Here is a 22934-nt window from a genome sequence, read left to right as displayed (position 1 = left end):
GAGGTGGAACAGAGGCCAGGGTTTAGAGATGCTACAGAGCAAGGTGACCTTCCTTATCACCCAGTTGCAGCCCATCTCCGGGTAGTCACCCACATTCACTTAGGAATAAGTAGGCTGTAGGACCAGACTCTTGGATATTTTGTAAGGTGAAATAGTCCCAGGGGTGCTTAGGTTTTTGATGCTTTCAAGGACAGTTTTAAAGTAAGTCCCACTTGCCTCTTCAGATCTCCTGCCTGGCACAGAATATTTGGTCAGCGTCTCCAGTGTTTATGAACAACACGAGAGCATACCTCTCAGAGGAAGACAGAGAACAGGTGAGTCATGTTGGCAATATGCTTATCAAGTAGCGTTCACCTACTAATTTTAAATAACAAAAATGGAATCCTCCTTCTAAAAATACGTCTCCATCTGCTGTGGTGGTGATGGTGGTGCTCGTAGCCTTGTCATTACTTTGTGATCACTGGTCTTGAAAATTAAAAGATGCCTTATTCAACTATTACCCTGACTTCCTGTCACTAAGATTCTACTCTCTGTTTCCAGAGAAGACTGAGATTAGTCCAGAAACTTTGTTGTCTATCTTTTTAAAAATTCTTCCAGGAAGAATATCTCATAATGTCTATTATTTAGGGATGATAAACATTCCTTCTCTTTAGGGAGCTCTGTCTAATGGCTGACCCAACACTGTCATTGTCATATTTTCCCTCTTTTACTAAGCCAACAAGTTTATCTCTTTTTTTCTACTTTATTAAATCTTCATTTACTATAAAAACGAAGTTGAATTGAATCCCATAACGTGATGTCCTTTCTTAAAGGTATTTCTTTTAATTTTTCCCTTTAAAAAAGTGCAATGCAATATATCCACTAATTTATTCATTACAGTCCACTTGCTTCCAAAAAGGTGTTGTGATATCTCAATTTGGTTTGAGTATGTTATCGAATAGAATAAGTAAATGTTTTAACTGAAACAGAAATTTGTTAGACGTCCCAGAGAGGTTACATGATTTGAATTTGAGATGAACTCCAAATTCTCTCTGGTTTTTCTGCACTGCACTAAATTACGATTCATGAGGAATTACTTGCATTGTAACTTGTCTAGAATAATGTCTTAGTTTCAGAAACTTTCATATTAGGCATCATCATCATCTATTGACATTTCAGTTCCCTCTTCAGGGTAGAAAGCTTCTTTGAGAGCCAAACACTTAACTCAAGAGTGGGAAGACCTTCTCACTTTCAGAGATACACTTATAGGATAGAAACACAGACTACTGAACACTGAAACATTTAAAAATATCAATTCCTAGAATATCTTAAACACCTTTTCTTCAATAGCATGTAGAAACCTCCTGTAATGATACTTGGAATGCTTAGCAAAAGAACAAAGAAAAGAATGCTTGAGTTGGCCATTTTGAACTGAGTCAGTTTATGATTTTGAAGTTTATATGTGGTTTAGAATCAGTCCATGATAACCTGAGTTTATGGCAATTCCTTGTGTTAATGAAAAAAACAAACAGAAACATCAGATGTATGTTACTTTCTACTATTTTCTCACTTCCTAATCTGGTGGTGTTCCCCCCCCCCACCCCTCTCTTTTTCCCCTGGGAAAAACAGGTCTTGATTCCCCAACTGGCATTGACTTTTCTGAAATCACTGCCAACTCTTTCACGGTGCATTGGATTGCTCCTCGAGCCACCATCACTGGCTACAGGATTCGCCATCATCCTGAACATGCTGGTGGAAGACCTCGAGAAGATCGAGTGCCCCCGACTCGGAATTCCATCACCCTCACCAACCTCAATCCGGGCACAGAATATGTGGTCAGCATTGTTGCACTCAATGGCAGAGAGGAAAGTCCCTCATTGGTTGGTCAGCAATCAACAGGTAACTTGTTTTCTAGTCTTCAACGAAATTCAGAGGACTTTCCTATGCAAGTGGTATCTTCTGTGAAATAGGTTGGTGTTGTCTGAGTCATCATCTCTTAAAAATTAGTTCATGGTTATGGACATAGGGAAGTGACAGAATATATGGAGAAAAATCTCCATCTTAGAGTATATGAGAGAAGATACTTTATTTATTCTAAGAAATGTTTCACCTGATTTAGGTATTTATGCATTTTTAATAATGGCAGTCTTATTTAAAATACAGAAAACACTCTTTCAAAGTTCTCTTAAAATCATGATTATTTTAATGTAATAGTGTCAAAGTTCTTGATAGATGCTGAAGTACTTAAGGGAGTATTATCATGATATTTGTACCCTAGTCTCAAATAGATTAACAAAAAGACAGGGGGAGGGGTGCAAATGTTACCAATTGTCAAATACCTAAAGGAAGGGGATATGGATGTTCCTTATATTATTTTTGTGGCTTTTTTGTTATTTTAAAATTTTTCAGAAAAGAAAGTTAAGGGGGAAAAAACCATTCAATAAATTTGAAATAATCATTTTTATCAGAATTTGAATGGACTCTTTAACCCCTTACCTTGCTCATAATTTTTAATTTTGTTAATTTTGTATATTATTTACACTGTTATATAAAAAACTCACAATTATCTGGAAAATGAGCAAAGAGTGAATCTGGGCATTGTGTGAAAGTTACAGACGTGAGAACTTTCCCTTGCTTTTTCTAGTGTCTGATGTTCCAAGGGACCTGGAAATTATTGCCACGAACCCCACCAGCCTACTGATCAGCTGGGAAGCTCCCGCTGTCACAGTGAGATATTACAGGATCACCTATGGAGAAACAGGTGCGTTAGTCAAATGCTATTTCACCCTCTAATCAAGTCAGATCCTGTTGTGGGTAATCTGAAAGCCCAACGGTGAACACATAATCAAAGAAAGCTTGGCAAGTTCATTCAATGGAGCCTCGTCTTTTCCAAGAATATGTGGAAAATATGCATGAAATAATTGATAGCAAAATCAAGATAAGAAGTTGTTTGTATAGTCCTAAAAGGGGAATAGTAGAATTGAGGAAGAAAGGATTGCAAGTTCACATACCTATTATCAGCAGTGAAATGATAAGCGATTTGTATTTTTCTTTTTACTTGTATTTTCAAAATTTTATTTTACATGAATATATTCTATTAAAATTTTGAAAAAAGAACACAGCTTATGCAATCCTGGGTTGAGGACTTACCTTCTTCTCCCTTCTCATGTTAATCTACAATTCTGACTTTTTTGTTCAAGCCCTATTAAGAGCACCTTTTTAAAGGGTCACTTGCAGGCTGCTCTCAATACGTTAATGCAGTAACTCAGCAATCCCCAAGTATCTCTCAGCCACTCACACTTTTACTAACTTCTTTTCAAACAGGAGGACACAGCCCCGTCCAGGAGTTCACTGTGCCTGGGAGCAAGTCTACAGCAGAAATCAAGGGCCTTAAACCTGGAGTAGATTACACCATCACTGTGTATGCTGTCACAGGCCGGGGGGACAGCCCGGCAAGCAGCAAGCCAGTTTCCATTGATTACCGGACAGGTATTGATGCCTCTGGGATGAAGAACACCTACTGCCAACAGTTTTAAACCAAATATACAAGGAAATATCCACAAGGTTTGTTAATTGATGTATTCCACATGCCTACAATAGAGGCAGCCATAGAAGGTGTTTAATAAATATTTTTTAATGAATGAATGAATGAGCTGATATGGTAAGAAGGTAAACACCTAAGTTAGAATGTAGTTTTTGTGTGAATGAAGCAGCCATCTTGAAAATAGGTAATGGTATCAAGATGCTTACCTCACCTCCCAAAAGTTATCTCTGTTTCTACAGAAGAAAAACTTGGGAGCCGTTAATCATAGTAAGAGATTGTCCTATATGTAGCAGAACTGGAGACAAGGACTTGTCCAGTCTTGTTTCATGGGCTGTGGCTTTATTGGTTTCTCCTCTTTTTTTTTTTTTTTGTAGAAATTGACAAACCATCACAGATGCATGTCACCGATGTTCAGGACAATAGCATCAGTGTCAGGTGGCTGCCGTCAAGCTCCCCTGTCACTGGCTACAGAGTGACCACTGTTCCCAAAAATGGCCTGGGACCAACAAAAACGAAAACTGCAGGTCCAGGTAAGAATTGCAGCATCTCACCTGCACCAGAAAAAAACAGGAGGCCCACTTTATGTTAAAGTTTCCCCATTTGTGAATTCAGGGCTCACGATTGTTACTCCCTCCACAATAGAATTTTTCGAATAAGTGCATTTCTGTTTTTCCATGCAAAGTCCTGCTTAATGGTGTGGACATCTTAAATTATGAGATCCACCTTTGTGGTTTTGTTCACTGTGCACACCAAGAGAGAGATTGGCTTAACTGATTTTTTAAATATCCTTTTAGCCCCTGTTTTTGTTTTTATATAAAATACTTATGAAATGAAGATCTTAAGGCAATATTGTTTTTTTCAAATATGAGTGAAAGTTTATTTAGAAAGTCACCGAGGTAGAAAAAGTGAGCCAGCTGGGCCGTGTGGGCTCAGGAAACAAGTTACAGATGCAAAAAAAGGGCCTTTGGAGCTTAGGGGAGAGAGAAGCAAAGGTATTCGCCATCAAGCAAGAAGGGGGGGCGGAGGAGTGCAGACATTCTACAGAGAGAGGGGGGGGCGCCTTAAGGCAATATCTTAAAGTCAAGTTAATTTATTTTTTTTTCTTTTTTTCAAAATTGTTATCATTCATTGTTGGGGGTATCATATTACATTTTGGAGCTTATTCTTTAGTGTGACTGTACTCCAATATGATCATTTGTATGAGCAATGAACACATTTATCCAAGAGGAAATCCATGTCTGACTCCTCTATATTTTCCTGATAAGTCTACCAATGAAAATCTAGGCCACCACACATTTTCTACTGAAATCTGAATGCCCGTTGGATGACATTACAGTGGAATGACATAGATGCTGCATTTGCTTTTCACTCCCTTTGCAGATCAAACAGAAATGACCATCGAAGGCCTGCAGCCCACAGTGGAGTATGAGGTCAGTGTCTACGCTCAGAGTCAAAACGGAGAGAGTCAGCCTCTGGTCCAGACGGCCGTCACCAGTACGTAACCCGTGCTCATCTTCCATTTTCAAAGTCAGATCTTGTTCTTAGGCACCTGAATGCCCTCTGCATGTCATTTGCGGTTATACATGGGGAAAGCCAGCCGGTTGGTCAGTTTCTATGTTGAATTGAGCCCTTTACAAGCATATGTTTTCCTCCCAGTTCCAAGCAATGAACATATAGGGAAAGAAGTTGTGGAACCACCATAGTTGGTTGCTGTGCTTTAAGCTTCTTTTGCTTAAATGGCCTCAGCAAAAGCTTATTTGCCTATTGCACATCTACAGAATATTTTGCCAGGACCATCTTTTCTACAACTGGATGGTAAAGTTGATTGAAGTCTTTCTCATGAAGCTTGTATGTTTGGAGCATTTGCAGGACTGTGGCTGCACCAGAGTTATTAAAGAAGGATTATAAAAATCTAAATCTAGCATTGAAAATCAATTTTATCATTCCCAAAGGTGTAGAAAATCCAGGTCTGTGAGACTGACATCACATTGCAAAAATAAATTACGGTACAAAATCTTAAAATCAATGCAAATAAGTCCTCTTTGAGAGGACACTTTGCAAGGTGTCTACACATCTCGTGTACACCTGTCTTAATAAATAATGTGACATTAAATATTTTCAAAATCAAAAATACTTTAACAGGATCAAGTAATTTTCTCTGTAATAGTTGGGTTGATTGGAATTTAATTCATCAAAGAGAATGGTATCTGCAAAACTGCTTTGCATGTTATAAAAAAAATGCTTATTTCACAACTTGCTTTTCACATAACCTCTTACCATTAATTTGCCTAACAGACATTGATCGCCCTAAAGGACTGGCATTCACTGATGTGGATGTCGATTCCATCAAAATTGCTTGGGAAAGCCCACAGGGGCAAGTTTCCAGGTACAGGGTGACCTACTCGAGCCCTGAGGATGGAATCCATGAGCTATTCCCTGATGGTGAAGAAGACACTGCAGAGCTGAAAGGCCTCAGGCCTGGTTCTGAGTACACAGTCAGTGTGATTGCCTTGCACGGTGATATGGAGAGCCAGCCCTTGATTGGAACCCAGTCCACAGGTATATCGTTAATTGCACCACTGGGTGCTCATGGGAGCAGAGGCTTTATGCCCTGCTTAATGAATTTATCAGACTATTGATTTCCATGGAAGGGGGTAAAAAAACAGTTGCCTCTGTTAGGAAAGGCCCTCTTTACGAGGAATTGTACTAAACAGTGAAGTTTAGGTGATCTTTAAATCAAGTCTAATACACGGACATTTTGGAGTAACTTGGCTCATCAACAAGGCCATAAAATGAGACATTTGAAGATAATTCTAAAATTCTGGATTATTTTCTGAGCTATGCCTCCCTGTGGCTATACTCACTGTGTATAAAGAAAAGGAGTTTGACATCCAAGAGCTTACTCTACAAAAGGAACCCAAAATGAGCCATTTCATAGCAGCATAATTCTGAGAACACATGGGTAAGACCTTCCTTCTCTGGTGAGATAATCGTGTGCCTGGTGTATAATTTGCTTAAAGGATTGAGAATCAGACACATAGGGCACATGCTTTCCACAATACTTTATCTTCTTGTGCTTTGTTTCTGAAGCACAGGGGAATGCTGAGATATGTCCTTGTGACAGCATAAACCCTGCAGGTGACAATCTGTGTTATTGCTCTTTGCTTCTCTTTGCTGCTTCTGTTATGATCCAATTTTCTTATGCTGCACCACAGAGAATACTTCAAATTTAGCAGTGATATCTGCCACAGGGTCCAAATAAAGCGAATCAAAACATAATTCTAACTTTGGGGGTATGGAATACTCTGGGAAATGGATTTCCATACAAGGATAATTTATATCGGAAAAGGGCTATTGCTCATCTTTCCGTACAAATGGAAAATCAATCTCAATGGCCTAAATCAGTCATTCTGACTTTTCAAAAAAATTTTTAAGGGAAAGCAAAAACATCTTCTAAAACCTAAAGTCTTTCAGAATTCTGACATTTACCTGTGTTTCCAGTGATGCTGAACATTGGTGGATATAAAACATGCTTTCAGCAAACATTTTCTTCATTTTGCATCCCTTCTTTTGTTGTACTTTCTCGTACTGAATCTTTGATCAGGGAAATCACCTAACCCAAACCAAGCACAATCTACTTCTTGGAATTCACTTTATTGTCCGTTTTCCCCATTTCCTATAAGATAACCTCTAACCAATGACCCTCCTGACAGCCATTCCTGCACCAACCAACCTGAAGTTCATTCAGGTTACACCAACGAGCCTGACTGCCCAGTGGACAGCCCCCAATGTTCAGCTCACTGGATATCGGGTGCGGGTGACTCCCAAGGAGAAGACGGGACCAATGAAAGAAATCAACCTTGCTCCCGATAGCTCATCTGTGGTTGTATCAGGACTCATGGTAAGAAATGCTCTTTTTCATTGAAATAAAGAAGTAGGCCATCTCTAACACAGTTTAAGGTGGTAGAAATATAATATTATAGTAAATCTAATGATATTCTTGGCCCCTGCCATCAAATACTTTTATTGTGATTTTGTATCAATTTTATAAATAGCTTTGGATTTTGCACAGTTCTTTAAATGTATTCTGTTCACTTTAAAAGGGTATGTGTGGGTGCAGGGGGAAATTTATATACAGGTTGAACGCATGTATCTTCTTAGTTATTATACATTTTCTGCGCTCTGTTACTTTGGCAGGGAATATTCTCCAGCTTGCACCAACCCAGCCTGACCCTACCTTCATAAAAACACTTTTAGTCCTTCTGGACTTGTGTGCAAAAAACTAACCAGTAACCTAGGAAATTGATATATATTTAACATAAGTCCAATTCCAGAAGAAACTATAGAAAGAGGGTTCAGAGATAGAGTCGTCTCTTTGCTTCTCTATGATCAGAAAAATTCACAGTTTATATCTGTCTGTTCAAAAAGAAACAGGCTAATATCCATTTTCCTCATTTTGTATCAGCTTAGGATAAGTATATCAGTTATGGCTTACTTGGGCTTTACCCCTAAGGGCATTTTAAAATTCATATCATTTAAATTTGTTGTTGATCACCTGTAGTGTAGGAAGGAAATTTAGGAACGTATAGTGCTGTAGGTTTTGCTAGTTTATTTATTTTTCTCTTATAACTATGGCACCTTTCTAATGCAGCAGTGAAAGTCCCCGGGCTTCCGATTGCTGAAGCTTACCGTGCCCTTCTTTCTAGGTGGCCACCAAATATGAAGTGAGTGTCTACGCTCTTAAGGACACTTTGACGAGCAGACCAGCTCAAGGAGTTGTCACTACCTTGGAGAGTGAGTGATCAAACTTTTAAGTATCAAAAAACATTCTGTATAAACAAAAATTAAAGAATGCTAAATGGCTTTCTAGATCACTAAGTTAACAATGGAGTGATTCCCAATCTGGGAATTGATTAGCTCGCCCATCTTTTTGACTTAACTCCTGGCGCCTTTGGTGTTATGAACGAAGACTAGTTTATGCTCTACTTGTTGGAATTTGTTTCCATAGAGTTAAGTTTGGGGAAGACATGCTGCTTTGTACTGTATCTTAACAGTACAGTAGTATTGGGCCAAGTTGGGCCCAGATTCTTGTTTTCTGCCATATCAATGAACTCCCGATATACTCTTTCAGAAATCATATAAAGGGTCAATGTTTTCTTGTCTATAAAATAGGGATGACATTGCATCTGTTGAGAGAGAAAAAATATGAAGCCCTATGGAAATGACACAATACTAGCATTGCATATATATATATCATTGCTGGCTGGCAATTATTCTAACTCCTGCTACACATATTTTACATTTTAATAAATTAATAACTTTCACCTTTATTGAGGGATTTGTAGATGCTATAAACCAGCTTTCGGAACCACTAGTAGTATCTCTTACAAGCTTTTCAGTTCTTCCGAAAAGAAAAGGTGAATATTTTTATATTTCTAATTATTGTCAACCTTTGTTTCTGGATGCCATAGGAGAAATGCTCTACACTGTCATGTGTAGAAATGGATGTATTTGTTGTATAATAAGGAAACATTTAAAATATCAAAACCTTACCCATATGAGCACTAACCTCAGGGCTATGATCCCATGCAGATGTCAGCCCTCCAAGAAGGGCCCGTGTGACAGATGCTACTGAGACCACCATCACCATTAGCTGGAGAACCAAGACTGAGACGATCACCGGCTTCCAAGTTGATGCCGTACCAGGAAATGGCCAGACTCCAGTTCAGAGAATGATCAGCCCCGATGTCAGAAGCTACACCATCACAGGTCAGGGCACTCGCTGTGCGGACCACACTTGCTCACTGCTGCTCACAACATCCATTAGTTCATTAGTTATTCCAGCACTTACACTGATTAAATTATTTCCAAAGCTTTATGATAACCCAGCTCTGTTCCTTAAAAACTTATTTTTAAACAATAATCAGAATTGGTTTGTCCTGTGAATGCCTGATTTTATCTAATGTTTGCCAGAGAAATGGCATAAGTTCCATTCATCATTTTGATTTTTAATCATGGTACCCTTTCTTATATTAAAAAATTGTAACATAATGCTTATAACTAAAATAAACTAAAATGGTTCAACATTAACATCGATGATATAGCATGATTAAATTTAAAAAATCAAACAACACTACTTTATAAAGATCAAAGTTGTTGTCAGAGAATTTTCAATATCCAGGTTAATTCAGCTCTCTTTGAGATTTAAAATTCTGATTCCAGTTACCAAAGACCATCTAATTATGATAAAGAGAAGACACTCAATAGGTACTCACCCCTCATTCTCTAAGAGTATAGCATTTTTATATTCTCAAATTTATTTTAGCCAGTGTCTTGGTATGCATCAGTGATTTTTTTTTTGAGATAGGTTGCTCATTAACAGTTATTACCCATACCATGCTCTAACTGTATTGTTCAAATATAAACCACTTCTGTCGTTCATATAAACATGCAAGGGTAGAGGAACCATGAAAATTGCAGATGAGTTGAAACTTCCTAGTGAATCAAGATCAGATAAAAATTGTCGCTTCACAAATCCCAGGTTTACAACCCGGCACTGACTACAAGATCTACTTGTATACCCTGAATGACAACGCCCGGAGCTCCCCAGTCGTCATCGACGCCTCCACGGGTAACTATACTTTCTACTGAAGAAATGCCACTGACTTGTCTATGATCAGTCATGTGAACTTAAGAAACAAAAATGAGGCTGTTATTTTTGTATTATAGATCACAGTGGATCCCTTATACAGTTTACAGAACTCCCAGATTCTCTCCAGTCTGTTATTAAGGGCTGGAAAAGAGTGTGGGAGTAATTTTCTTGGTTATTCATTTTCTTAGAGACTTCATTTTGATTTCTTTTAGCCATCGATGCACCATCCAACCTGCATTTCCTGGCCACCACACCCAACTCCTTGCTGGTAGCATGGCAGCCACCCCGAGCCAAGATTACTGGTTACATCATCAAGTATGAGAAGCCTGGGTCCCCTCCCAGAGAAGTGGTCCCTCGGCCCCGCCCTGGTGTCACAGAGGCTACTATTACTGGTATTGCTGCTTCCACGCTGTCATTCTCTCCTTACTCCCTAGGACAGAAAGTGCCTAGCAGACTCCAACTGTGTCTTCGATGCTACACCACGAGAACAAGAAGCCCAAAGAGCATTCTCTGTGTAGGAGCTGTAGAGCTCAATACATCCCAAAAGGCATGAGTCCATGTGAAGGAAGTAATTTCAATACTGACCTAATGGCTTACCATCTTTTTATTTGCTCTGCGTTTGCCAGATACTTGTCAGTCCTAGAAAAATACATTGTTCAAGGCAAGCTAGCTCATTTAAGCTTCTTCTCTCTCAACTCCCTCAAAATCAGATGATCTTGCAGGACTTGTCAGGGTACCACCTGCCCTCGCCCCTCATCCACTTTCACAGAACAGGTCTCGAGGCAAAGTGATTCCCAGCTACCCTTATTGGAGAGAATGCCTGGCCTGGGAACTAGGAGTTGTCCGTTTCAGTAGGAAAGATCAGAAGCCTCTGGTATTATTTTTCTCCAAGAGATTATATTTTCAAACTGTGTATAAGGTATTGTCTGGACTTTCAAATCCTATGGAACACAAAGGTACCAGAAACAGACACTGTATTTTTAAGAAACTTTGGGGCCAGGAAAACAGAATCTGATATGGGAGGTGTTGAATTGGATACTTCCTCTAGGGACCCCCCAAAGATTGCTCATTCTCTCCTGCAGAGCCCTTACCTGTCCTCTGACTTTGCATTGATCCTGTTGCTGAGGGCCATCTGGTTATTAGGCCTAAGCACATTCATGGATACAATCTGCAACGATCTCTCCCAAATGCTTACTCCACAATGCGGATAGATTTTTTGCAATTCAAAAATGAAAATAAGATCACATGCTAAAAGAATGCCCAGAAAAATTTAGCATGAAAGTGCTTATTCGGCTGTCAAGTTTGATAGTGAGAGCACTGTTTAGTGGCCATCGCATGCACAGTGTTTGGGTGTTTATAGAAGGAAAGGAAGTCAATTTTACCTTCCCAAGAGGACAGTGGGCGGAGGACAGAGGATGCTTGCTCCCCAGGGGTGATTTCCGGCCAGATCCATTTCCACTTGACAAGCTGAGCCCACAGATGTAACATGATGATCTGTCCTCCTTCAGGTTTGGAACCAGGAACTGAGTACACAATCCAAGTCATTGCCCTTAAGAACAACCAGAAGAGTGAGCCTCTGATCGGGAGAAAAAAGACAGGTAAAGAAAGAGTGCCTTCTGGGTAACCTGGAGACGGTCAAGGGAAAACTAATTACAAATGTTTAATTTTGCCGTGAAAAGGTTCTCCGGGTTCGGATGCGTTTCTCACAGAACCTTTTTTTTCTAACAGCGCAGCATATATGTTGTGCTCTTTGATAGCAGGGATAACCTAACATAATCTGTTAGTTCAGTTTTATTCTTTTCTTAGCCAGTCAAAATAAAGCCTTTTATTCACCTTTAAAAATTTCAAAACAGATCTGGAAATGTACAAGTGAAATGGCTACAGTTGCTATTTGTCTCTACCTTGTGTTTAAGTTAAAAATGTTTAAGAAAAAATGTTGGGAGAAAATTCCCTATTTGTCTTTATTACGTGATTTCTGAAACTTGCAGCCAACGAAATGTCTTACTTTTTCACCCGGTTTCAGTTTAATTTGAAGAAAGTGCTATATTTATGCTTATGGAAATTTAAAAATGAATATATATGCATTTTAACCTATTTCTACCATTTCAAACCATTGACCCAAACCTCTGGAATTCTCATACTTCAAATGCTGATATAATTAGCGTGGATTCTAGTCTTTAAACTCAATTCTCAAATGAAAAAACAAAAGGGGGGAAAGGCTGCACATTTAAATTCCATTAGGCTTAATTTGAGCAGAGGCAGCTTCTATGGGGCTCAGCGGTCTGAAGCTTTGTATGATAAATTCATACTAACACTTTTTTCCATTTTAAACTCTAAAGCTGGGGTGGGGAACGTTTTGTCTGCCAAGGGCCATATATAACATCATTCGAGGGCCATACAAAATTATCAACTTAAAAAATTGGCCTGTTATATTTGGTCAAACATTTAATTAACTCACCCCTATTGCCTTGGCAGGGCCAGACCAAATGATTCCACGGGCCTTACACGGCCCACGGGCCGGATGTTCCCCACCCCTGCTCTAAAGGAATCTTTGGGAGGAAAAATCATTAAGATTTCTTTCTGGAAAAAGTGTTTTGTGATCTAAGAACTGCTAATTTTCCAGGGGCTTTGATCAAATCAATAAACAGTCATTGTTGCCTGAGTTGATAATGACTACTGCTGGTACTTCGGGGAGCTTATTAACAAGCTTTGCTTTTTTGGCTCTAACCTCTCTTGGCTAGATGAGCTTCCCCAACTGGTAACCCTTCCACACCCCAATCTTCATGGACCAGAGATCTTGGATGTTCCCTCCACAGCTCAAAAGACCCCTTTCATCACCAATCCTGGGTCTGAAAACGGTATTCAGCTTCCTGGCACTTCGGGTCAGCAGCCCAGTGTTGGGCAACAAATGATCTTTGAGGAGCATGGTTTTAGGCGGACCACACCGCCCACAACGGCCACCCCTGTAAGGCATAGGCCAGGACCGTATCCGCCGAATGTAAATGAGGAGATCCAAATTGGTCATGTCCCCAGGGGAGACGTAGACCATCACCTCTACCCTCACGTTCTGGGACTCAAACCAAATGCTTCTACAGGACAAGAGGCTCTCTCTCAGACAACCATCTCTTGGACCCCATTCCAGGAAAGCTCTGAGTATATAATTTCATGTCATCCAGTTGGCATTGATGAAGAACCCTTACAGGTATTTAATGAATTTTTATCTTTACTCCTGACTGGGAAGCTGGGAAAGGAGCAAGCTAGACAACAGAAGTGAGCAAAGCTCCCATATCAAGTGGCTAACATTTTCAGGATCTCTTAGGTGACTCAATTAGCCCTGATTTTTTTTTTCTTTTTAATCTCAATGTGGTACTACTTTGGGTAGGGGTTGGGGGGAGTGTCATTAGTTATTATTTAGCAGAAAGAATGAAATCCTCTCTATTTTCCTCACTGATTTGAGGCTCCTTGGTAATACAAAGAAATAATCCTAGAAAAGAGAGAAATATTCTGCCTGAATTTAAATTTGTGCCCATAAGGGCTGAAATACCATCCTATGGTTTGTCCTTGAAGAATCCCATTATCTACAATAGGTCTGAGGAGAAAGAACTTAGGTGAAGCTGTGCATATCAGCTGTTGTAAGTGATTGATTCTCTAACTAAAACTTCTGTTCTTTAATTTGTCTTGCTGGTATCAATTTTATTGTGTTCTTAGTTTTAGAAAGTGGCAGAATTTTAAAAACTGACTACAGCGGTGGCAGATTTATGAGCTTAGACACTTGAGTTGGAGGATTTTCCAAAGTGTCTTAAGGATTCTAGTGGGGGTCGGGTGCCACCTCTTGTGGGATGAATAAATCTCCCTACAGTGCCCACCTTCTATGTAAAGGGGGCAAGGCCAGGGTTTCCCGGGCTCGTGCAGACCTGCGGCTGCAGCAGCTGGAACGGAGACTGTCTCTAGAATTATTGAGGGCCCCAGGTAACGGTGGAGCACATGGGGTAGATTTTTGGCAGGAAAATCTGGCAGGTAGAAGTGTTGGCTATTCACCCCAAGTTCCATTTCTCTCGTCTGTTTGGGACCTTTAGCCCCTCTGCTTTATTGGGGTCCCTTTGTTTTGTTTACACAGTGAGGGTTATTGATAAGAGCATAGGGAAAGTCATGGATTCCTCTCTCTAATGCTTTCTCCCCTACTTTGGATGTGCTAATAATGGTAGTTCCGAGTTCCTGGAACTTCTGCTAGTGCCACCCTGACGGGTCTCACCAGAGGGACCACCTACAACATCATTGTGGAAGCACTGAAGGACCAGAAGAGGCACAAGGTTCGGGAGGAGGTTGTCACTGTGGGCAACTCGGGTATGTGAATGCCTGTGCTGCTCAGGCCAGACTCCCCTCTGGGGGATGCTTTCTCCACTGACTGTTCCGTTGTTGCTGTTTTCCTTGAGCTTTGGGAAATAATGTTACATCATGAAGTAAATGAGCAACTTTAAATTGAATTACAGTGGAACCTCGTTTCTCGAACTGAATTCGTTTCCCCCATTGGAAATAATATCAATTGAATGAATGCGTTCCAGACCCCCAAATGATTCCCTGTTTTAACCCTTCTTATATACAGTACACGTCTAATGTACTGTCTATAAATAAACACTTTAAAAACAAAAAGGACATGAAATGAAAATTTCACAGAAAGGAAAAGAAATGTACAGTAGGAAAGTGAAAATTAAACAATAATTATAAGCAACAAAAGCAAAAAAAGCACGAGAATATTCATAGCACAATATCCTGAGATTTTAACAGTGGTAAACTGACTCAAATTCGCACATTCTCTCCTTTGTCACTTGGGAGATGCGTGACTGATCCTACAGGCATCAGTATGAAAGGGTGGTCAGGTTGAGAAGTGAATTGTTCGATATGGGAGACATTCGAGAAACTAGGTTTCACTGTATTTTCCTAGTATCTTTGTAAAACGCATACGTATTAGATCCACAAACGGGGACGTAATGATAGACCTGGCACAAGCTCAGATCCTTCGTCTGACACTCTTGAGTCCTTGCCAGCGAGTGCCTTTCTGAGTTGATACAGGGCACAGGTCCCCTGACCTCTCTGCCCAGACCGTCTCCATGTCACCATGTTGGAATCCTCTGGAGTGATTTTTAAGTACTTACTGAAACCCATGAAAGGAAATTCCCCATCCCTGGACATTAGGGGCAGCTGGTGTTTGTTCCTCATGTAAAATGCTACCAACACAGCCCATTTCTGTCCCAAGGGCTCCCTTATTCCAATGTTATCTCCATTTTTTTTCTGATGACATAGATCCAAAACCTCTGTGGAGGCTAAGTGGTCCTTGACTCTCTGCAGCACCCAGGAAGTCCTTTTAAACCAGTAGTGTGTCTGTCCCTTGGCTCTTCAACCTGCAGTAGCTGAAGATTCTCCAGGAAACATAAGATAGGGAGTAATCAAAACCCTGAGTCCTAAATCTTCCAGCCAGAGGGTGTCCTACCAGCAGGGAGACTAAATCCTTCCCCTGCTCAGGACTGGCTTTATTTCTAGGGTCAGTTGACTTAGTTTCAGCCTCCTTCCTCATCTGACGGTGCTATTTACATGTATGAACGCATGTGAATGAAGCAGTTGCATATCTGGCAGAGGAGGGGGGACGGGGTGTTATTTTGTGCTAGTTGTAGTATATATCCATGGTAACACATACCCTTTGCCTCGTGTGGTTTTACTAGTAGAATGCCACTTGGAAGACCTTTGTGCTTTTCCACATTTTTTTTTTTTAAAGATTCCATCTCCCTAACTTTAGTCAGGTGGAATTTTAACGCCTGGTTATTTTTAGGAGGCTGAGTGAAACCCCTCATAGTTATAAGTTCCTTCTATTTTTCTTTCCGCCTCCGTATTCCCAGCAGTGGTATTCTGCATTCTAGCCAGGTTCTCCTGGCTTTGAAACAGACTTCTTAGCCTCCCCAAACTATTTTTTTTCCAAGGTGTTGCCTTTTAAACTATTAGGCACTTCAAATATCTATGGCTTTTGATTTTTGCATTGTAAACAGTGAGATTGCATACACAGTGAGATGCAAAGACACAGAAGTTAACTTATCTAATTTTTAAAATAATTTGAAACATGCTTTGTTTGCATAAATTACTTTACAATAAGGTTTCCCCAAACACAAAGATCTAGATCTTAGGCAACGTGAAGACACCCCATTACCAATTTCTAAGTCATTCTTATCCCATTGCTTCCTCTTATCTGGAACAATTGAGTTTATTGATAAAGTAAAGCAGTCCTACAGTTAATAGCGATAATGTGCAAAATGTCAAAGTTTAGCACTATTTTGCAAAACTTGCAAAAATAAAGGTGAAGATCACATTATAATGGACTATTGCAGTAAAAACAAAAGATGCTCTCTAGAGATTATTCTTTATTTGGTGAGCACATCCTAAGTGTTGGTAATGGACCAGTACTTTGACTTCATGATCTCACGTGACCATCACAAGATCCAGAGCAGGTAGAGATGTTTTGAGTATTATCCCCATATTACAGATGACTATAATATAATAACTAGCTTAAGGGCATCAGGTCCTGATGGAGAGGTGTTTCCAGTCTTTGCATCTTAACTCGCTTAAATTGAGTCCAGATCTGTTCCACGTTCTATAGACTAGATTTACCAGAAATGAATTTTTAGAACTGATGAAAAAAATGAAAGATGGGTTTACTTTAAGATGCCTTTTCAAGTGTCCACTGGCAACATTTGAGCGTTGTTTATTAGAGCAGCTGTTGCCCTGATAGACAGGTGAGTGCTTCTTATTGCTACTGGGGCTTTTGTTTCAGATTCAATCATTATGTGGAATAATCAGTTTTCTTCTTATCCTCCAAAACTGCCAATAAGATGTCTTTTTTATTGCTTTTCCTCCTTTTCTTCATGTAGTTGACGCACCTACGGATGACTCGTGCTTCGACCCCTACACGGTTTCCCATTATGCCGTTGGAGATGAGTGGGAGCGGTTTTCTGAATCTGGCTTTAAACTCTCCTGCCAGTGCTTAGGCTTTGGCAGTGGTCATTTCAGATGTGACTCGTCTAGTGAGTAGCTTGCTTGTCCATCCACTTGTCGCCCTGTCTCTTCCAGCCCCACGCATCCGCACAGTGTGCCAGGGAATCATGTTTGGCAGACCCAGGCTCTTCCAAACATGAAGCAAACAGGGGGAGACTGCTTGACTCGAAGTAACATTTTGCATCATAGAAAAATGATGGGAAATTTTACTTGTGGAATATTGCTTATTTCAAGGGTAGTATGCCAATACGACAATGAAAATAAAATTTGTGGTGGTGGTATGATTAAACTCTTCTGTGAAGATACATGAGCTAAGTCAAATTCTTTGGAGCCAGGTCAAATGAGAGATAAAAGAAACCCCAAGGTTTTTTTAACCTTTAGTGTTGAGTGAGCTCAGAGGTAAATATGTTCACAAATACTCTTTCTTTTTTTTAAAAAAAATATTTTTATTTATTTCAGAGATGATGAGAGAGAATCATTGATTGGCTGACTCCTCCACGCCCCCCACTGGGGATGGAGCCTGCAACCCGGGCATGTGCCCTTGACCAGAATCGAACCTGGGACCCTTCAGTCCACAGGCCAATGCTCTGTCCACTGAGCCAAACCATCTAGGGCAGTGGTCGGCAAACTGCGGCTCGCGAGCCACATGTGGCTCTTTGGCCCTTTGAATGTGGCTCTTCCACAAAATACCGACTTCTGCGCATGGGCCACGAAGTTTCAATCGCACTGTACACGCGCACCCTCATGTGGTATTTTGTGGAAGAGCCACACTCAAGGGGCCAAAGAGCCGCATGTGGCTTTGCGAGCCGCAGTTTGCCTACCACTGACTAGGGCAACACTATCTCAACACAAACCAAACAAACTCGTATCAGAGTATATACACACACATTCTCTCATATCACACAAACAGATGCATACCAAGTAGTTTGAATCTTTCTAAGTAATGCAGGGAGTACAGATAATGTGTAGATAATTAAGAATCTTCGATTAAAATTTATTTAATTTTCAACTTATAAAGAAATGGTAATATATGAATTATGTTTTAGTTAAAATGATCTGAGGAATTATTATATTTTGAGACTCAGTAGTAGAATTTATTAACCTTTTATTTATGCTTTGTTTTTAGGGGATTTATTATTGATAATTGGTTCATTTTTGTTGGTGTTCATCATTATGCCTTATAAACAAACCTTGTATAGACATATATCCAGAAATCATATTTGGAGAAATAAAACATAATAGATTTTTTTCCAAAGTATTTTACTTAATTTGTGTACATGAAATGGTTTAATTCAGACTGAAGCATAAAATGACTAATTTTTTCACTGCAGACGACTATGCTTGACCATCTGAAAATGGAAAGAGCAACAGAGGTGTCATCATGTTTAGGAGTTGCCATAGTTTTTAAAGTATATTTTATTGATTTTTAGAGAGGAAGAGAGAGATAGAAATATCAATGATGAGAGGGAATCATTGATTGGCTGCCTCCCGCATGCCCCCCACTGGGAACCGAGCCCGCAACCCAGGCATGTGCCCTTGGCTGGAACCAAACCTGGGACCCTTCAGTCCAGAGGCTGATGCTCTATCCATTGAGCCAAACCAGCCAGGGCAGAGTTGGCATTTTTAACATTTGGCATCAATTAGGCAGTTTTTCATTTATGCAACTGAACTATTTTTAAGTTTATATATTTATTGTCTATATAAACGTTAGGTCCAATTTTGGGAGCAGAGCTATAATTTGATTTATGTGGCTCAAATGACACATTTTTTGCCTCAAATGACGTATTCTTTGCTTAGATGTCTTAACTGTTGATTAACTTAGAGTGTAAAGAATGACATTGATAGAATGGAAGTAATATATTGTTTTACAAACTTCTGAAATGTTTTGTTTCAGTATGAACTGTGGGGATGAAAAAGTTAGCTTCTATGTGTAGTAGTAAAGATATATAACTGTTACCTCTCCTTAAAACCAGTCTTATTATTAGGGATAGTAACCAATGCTTTATCATTTTGTTTGCTTTTGTTTTTTTGATACACAGATTTATTCTTTTTCTCTTCTCATTTACAAGACACCCATTGTGGCATATAGAAACCTGCTGATCTTTGTGGGGGTTTTTTGGTTAATGGAGCTACTTTGTATCCAGGATCTCTGCAAATCCAAAGTGATTTTCTACTCCTAAAATACTCAAATCCTACTTTAGTTTTACCTTAATAATGAGAATTCAAATGAAGGTCACTGACTGTTCTTGTGATGTGATAATGGTAGAATACATTGAATCTTAAAAGAGCCTAGAAAATGTTAAATGGTAAAGATAATATTTTAAAATCCAGCTCCCCCGCCCCCCAAAAAAATGGTTTGTCTTAGGCATGATGACCTTTAACCTTCCTTACCATTCCTTCCAGATGCGTGTGTGACATGTCCCAGTGCAGTCACTGTCTTGTGAGTCAGAACCCGCCACTAACTCTTTGCCTGCCCCCCTGCCCCACAGAGTGGTGCCACGACAATGGTGTAAACTACAAGATTGGAGAGAAGTGGGACCGGCAGGGAGAAAACGGCCAGATGATGAGCTGCACGTGTCTTGGAAACGGAAAAGGAGAATTCAAGTGTGATCCTCGTACGTTGCCACAGATCATTTTTAGGGTCTTGTCAAGCTTTCCCACACTCATTACTGAGCTGCCTCTCTCATTCATGGGCACGAGTGGAGTTGTTCAGCCTCCCTGAGGAATGGACAGTGGGTTTATTCATCTTGTGATTTGGGAAGGCAGAGACAAGCTTCAAAAATGAGCCATGATTTAATGTTATTACAGGCACTTGAGCACTTTTCCATCCTGAGCATTTTGACCATAAACTGCAGTGAAAAGTTATCAGAAAGCTTTATGGGTCTTTAGCCTCAACTTTTAAAATACAATCTCCATCTTCTCAGTTTATTAGATCAAGTTTTTGGAAATGCTGCCCTATGGTCCGCACAGCAGTTTCTCTATTACGAATAATTCCCATAAACGTGGTATTTTGGTTGTGATGATGCAAATTTAGGTGGGAACAGAAGCCACCCCCACACCAGGGTCCCGTCTGTCTGACTGCTCTCAGTCTTACACGCACTTCTGACTTGTGTCTTCATGTAGATGAGACAACGTGCTACGATGATGGGAAGACGTACCACGTCGGAGAACAGTGGCAGAAGGAATATCTCGGTGCTATTTGCTCCTGCACATGCTTTGGGGGCCAGCGGGTAAGGCTCTCTGCAACTTAGATAAGATCAGGAGAAGATGATTCAGGATTGAGCTTCTTGTGTGCATGCTGTACGTACGAGTGTGGCAGTACCCCCTATGAAATGTTGAAGCACCTCATTTCCTGTTGGCACATAGCTGCCTGGGTGATACCCTTTCCAGTCCTCCCCTTTTGTGGCAGCCTCAGCCCCTCCCACACCCAGTATCCTCAGGCTGTTCTCTCTTCTTTGGCACCTAACCTATTAAGGTTGGGTAGCACGCGGCCTCCAGCTCCAATCTAAAGAACAGGCGCCCCTTTGGCATTGTTGTTAAGTATGTTGAATAACACCCCAGATCTAAGACAGTGCCCCTTCCTTCACCTTTTCTCTTGAGTAATCAGCCTAAGTATATTCTACAAAGGTTATAAATTCATGAAATCATCATCAAAGTGTCCTTTGTGACTAAACTGTTTATATTTTGCCAATGAAGAGCTGACATTCTTTTATAACCCACGCGCTAAACCTGTGATGTGCTGCTCTTCTCGTAACCCCATCTGACCGCACGCCTCTGCTCTCAGGGCTGGCGCTGTGACAACTGCCGCAGACCAGGCGCTGAACCCGGTCACGAAGGCGCTACTGGTCACTCCTACAACCAGTATCCTCCGAGATACCATCAGAACTCAAACACTGTGAGTACATTTGCATGAGCATTTCTCCCCTAAGTGCAATCGGTCACATAGTAGGGATTCTCTTTCCATGGGTACTTTTCTTTTGAATGAACCTATTTTAAAAACAAAACAAAAATAACCTTTAAATAACTTGAGTACTGTATCCTATAACATAATTTTGGTTCTAATGGATAACCTCTTGAATATTACCTTTTACTCAGTTTATTGAGTTTGTTGCTAGGTTCTCTTTTTTTAAAATATATTTTTAATGATTTCAGAGAGGAAGAGAGAGATAGAAATATCAATGATGAGAGAGAATCATTGATCAGCTGCCTCCTGCACATACCCCACTGGGGATCAAGATCACAACCCGAGCATGTGCCCTGACCGGGAATCGAACCATGACCTCCTGGTTCATAGGTTGACACTCAACCACTGAGCCACACCAGTCAGGCTATTGCTAGGTTCTTAAAGCTAGAAATATTCTATCTGGAAGTAATTGCCATAGAAGGCCCCCCTCTTTTTTCTGTACACTTTGCAGTATTTGCTGCTAATTTTTCTTTGTCTTCCATCTTAACAGAATGTCAACTGCCCAATTGAGTGCTTCATGCCTTTAGATGTACAGGCTGACAGAGAAGATTCCCGGGAGTAATATTTCCAGCCCAGAAAACCACGCGTGGATCTCTGCCACGGCCCATCCCAACTGGAGCGACATTAGCAGACCCCATCCTAGAGTGTTTGTTTCTTTCTTAAGCCCTTTGCTCTGGAGAGTAACTTCTCCAGCTTCAGCTCAGCCCACAGCTTCTCCAAGCATCACCCTGGGAGTGTTTTGAAACTTTTCTAGTAAAAGGGGGCAGTTCCTTGCTTGTACTGCTCCAAAATGTTCAACACCGCTCAGTATTTTTAATGAGATGATTCTAACTTGTGACTTGGTTTGGGATCCGCAGGGAAGCGCATGCACCAACCCAGATGCAGAATGTACTGAAATGATATTACCAAAACTTTAAGTGGGAAAGTTACCCAAACACTTCTGCTTCCACTTAACCGTCTGGCCCGCGATATTGTAGGAACGGCATGTCCCTGTTACTGTGACATTTTAAATATCCACAGTGCTCACTTTTTCCAAATGATTCTAGTAATTACCTAGAAATATTTTTCTCTTACCTGTTATTTATCAATTTTCCCCCAGTATTTTTATATGGAAAAAAAATTGCATTGAAGACACTTAGTATGCAGTTGATAAGAGGAATTTGGTTTAATAATGGTTGGTGATTATTTTTTATACTGTACATGCCAAAGCTTTACTACTGTGGAAAGACAACAGTTTAATAAAAGATTTACATTCCACAACTTGAACGTCATGGCTTCTCTTTTATAGAAAGACGTTTTGGGGAACATAATTCTTATGGATGTTCTTTTTCTTTTCAGTTCAGCAACATTTAAAAACCTTTGTGTTCAGTTCTCTGATTCTTGGTGATTTCAGTGCAAGAGTTTCTAAATCGCTACAAAAGCACAGATTCATTCTTGTCATTTCATCTCCTCAGCAGTGGAGAAACTTTTGTATTTTCCACTTTACCGCATTTAAGTGGATGTAAATATTCATCCAACTTGCGAGCTAGTTCTTCAGAAGTAAAGTCGAAACAACCTCTAGTTGCTCTTTTCTAATTATAATTCTTCCCTCCCCAGAGATTACCTGCAAGGGGAGTGCAAAGGTGACAGATGCAGAAGCTACTTGAATAGTACAGCATGAAGGAGTTTTGTCCTAGGGAAACCCTGTGGTGTAATTACCTCAATCCAATTTGTCTGCATTTGTGTCAGCCACAGTTTTAGGGTCCCCCAGCTGAACA

The 22934-nt window shown here is 40.2% G+C and overlaps 1 protein-coding gene across 10 annotated transcripts in view; it reads left to right on the top strand.

The window, feature by feature from the left end:
- FN1 (fibronectin 1) overlaps nucleotides 1–22443 on the top strand; it is a 64839-nt gene extending 42396 nt beyond the window's left edge. For 3 of the 10 annotated variants that reach the window (XM_023761032.1, XM_023761039.1, XM_014462461.2), the window contains 20 exons: nucleotides 225–314; nucleotides 1609–1878; nucleotides 2624–2740; nucleotides 3304–3468; nucleotides 3898–4053; nucleotides 4904–5017; nucleotides 5819–6082; nucleotides 7237–7424; nucleotides 8230–8317; nucleotides 9116–9292; nucleotides 10065–10154; nucleotides 10388–10567; nucleotides 11684–11773; nucleotides 12917–13377; nucleotides 14381–14519; nucleotides 17090–17242; nucleotides 19703–19828; nucleotides 20337–20443; nucleotides 20998–21108; nucleotides 21668–22443. In XM_023761032.1, coding sequence (XP_023616800.1) covers nucleotides 225–314; nucleotides 1609–1878; nucleotides 2624–2740; nucleotides 3304–3468; nucleotides 3898–4053; nucleotides 4904–5017; nucleotides 5819–6082; nucleotides 7237–7424; nucleotides 8230–8317; nucleotides 9116–9292; nucleotides 10065–10154; nucleotides 10388–10567; nucleotides 11684–11773; nucleotides 12917–13377; nucleotides 14381–14519; nucleotides 17090–17242; nucleotides 19703–19828; nucleotides 20337–20443; nucleotides 20998–21108; nucleotides 21668–21739 — 3158 coding nt within the window. In that variant the 3' untranslated portion in view covers nucleotides 21740–22443. Of the gene's footprint in view, nucleotides 1–224; nucleotides 315–1608; nucleotides 1879–2623; nucleotides 2741–3303; nucleotides 3469–3897; nucleotides 4054–4903; nucleotides 5018–5818; nucleotides 6083–7236; nucleotides 7425–8229; nucleotides 8318–9115; nucleotides 9293–10064; nucleotides 10155–10387; nucleotides 10568–11683; nucleotides 11774–12916; nucleotides 13378–14380; nucleotides 14520–17089; nucleotides 17243–19702; nucleotides 19829–20336; nucleotides 20444–20997; nucleotides 21109–21667 lie in introns of those variants that run through there. The other 7 variants (XM_023761043.1, XM_023761030.1, XM_014462443.2 and 4 more) reach the window with 5 other exon arrangements.
- Nucleotides 22444–22934: the final 491 nt, after the last annotated feature.

This window comes from Myotis lucifugus, unplaced genomic scaffold (genome assembly GCF_000147115.1).
Source record: "Myotis lucifugus unplaced genomic scaffold, Myoluc2.0 scaffold_3, whole genome shotgun sequence".
Taxonomy (NCBI): Eukaryota; Metazoa; Chordata; class Mammalia; order Chiroptera; family Vespertilionidae; genus Myotis; species Myotis lucifugus.
Note: the sequence above shows the minus strand (reverse complement) of the source record. Positions and strands in the feature narration are given on the sequence as shown.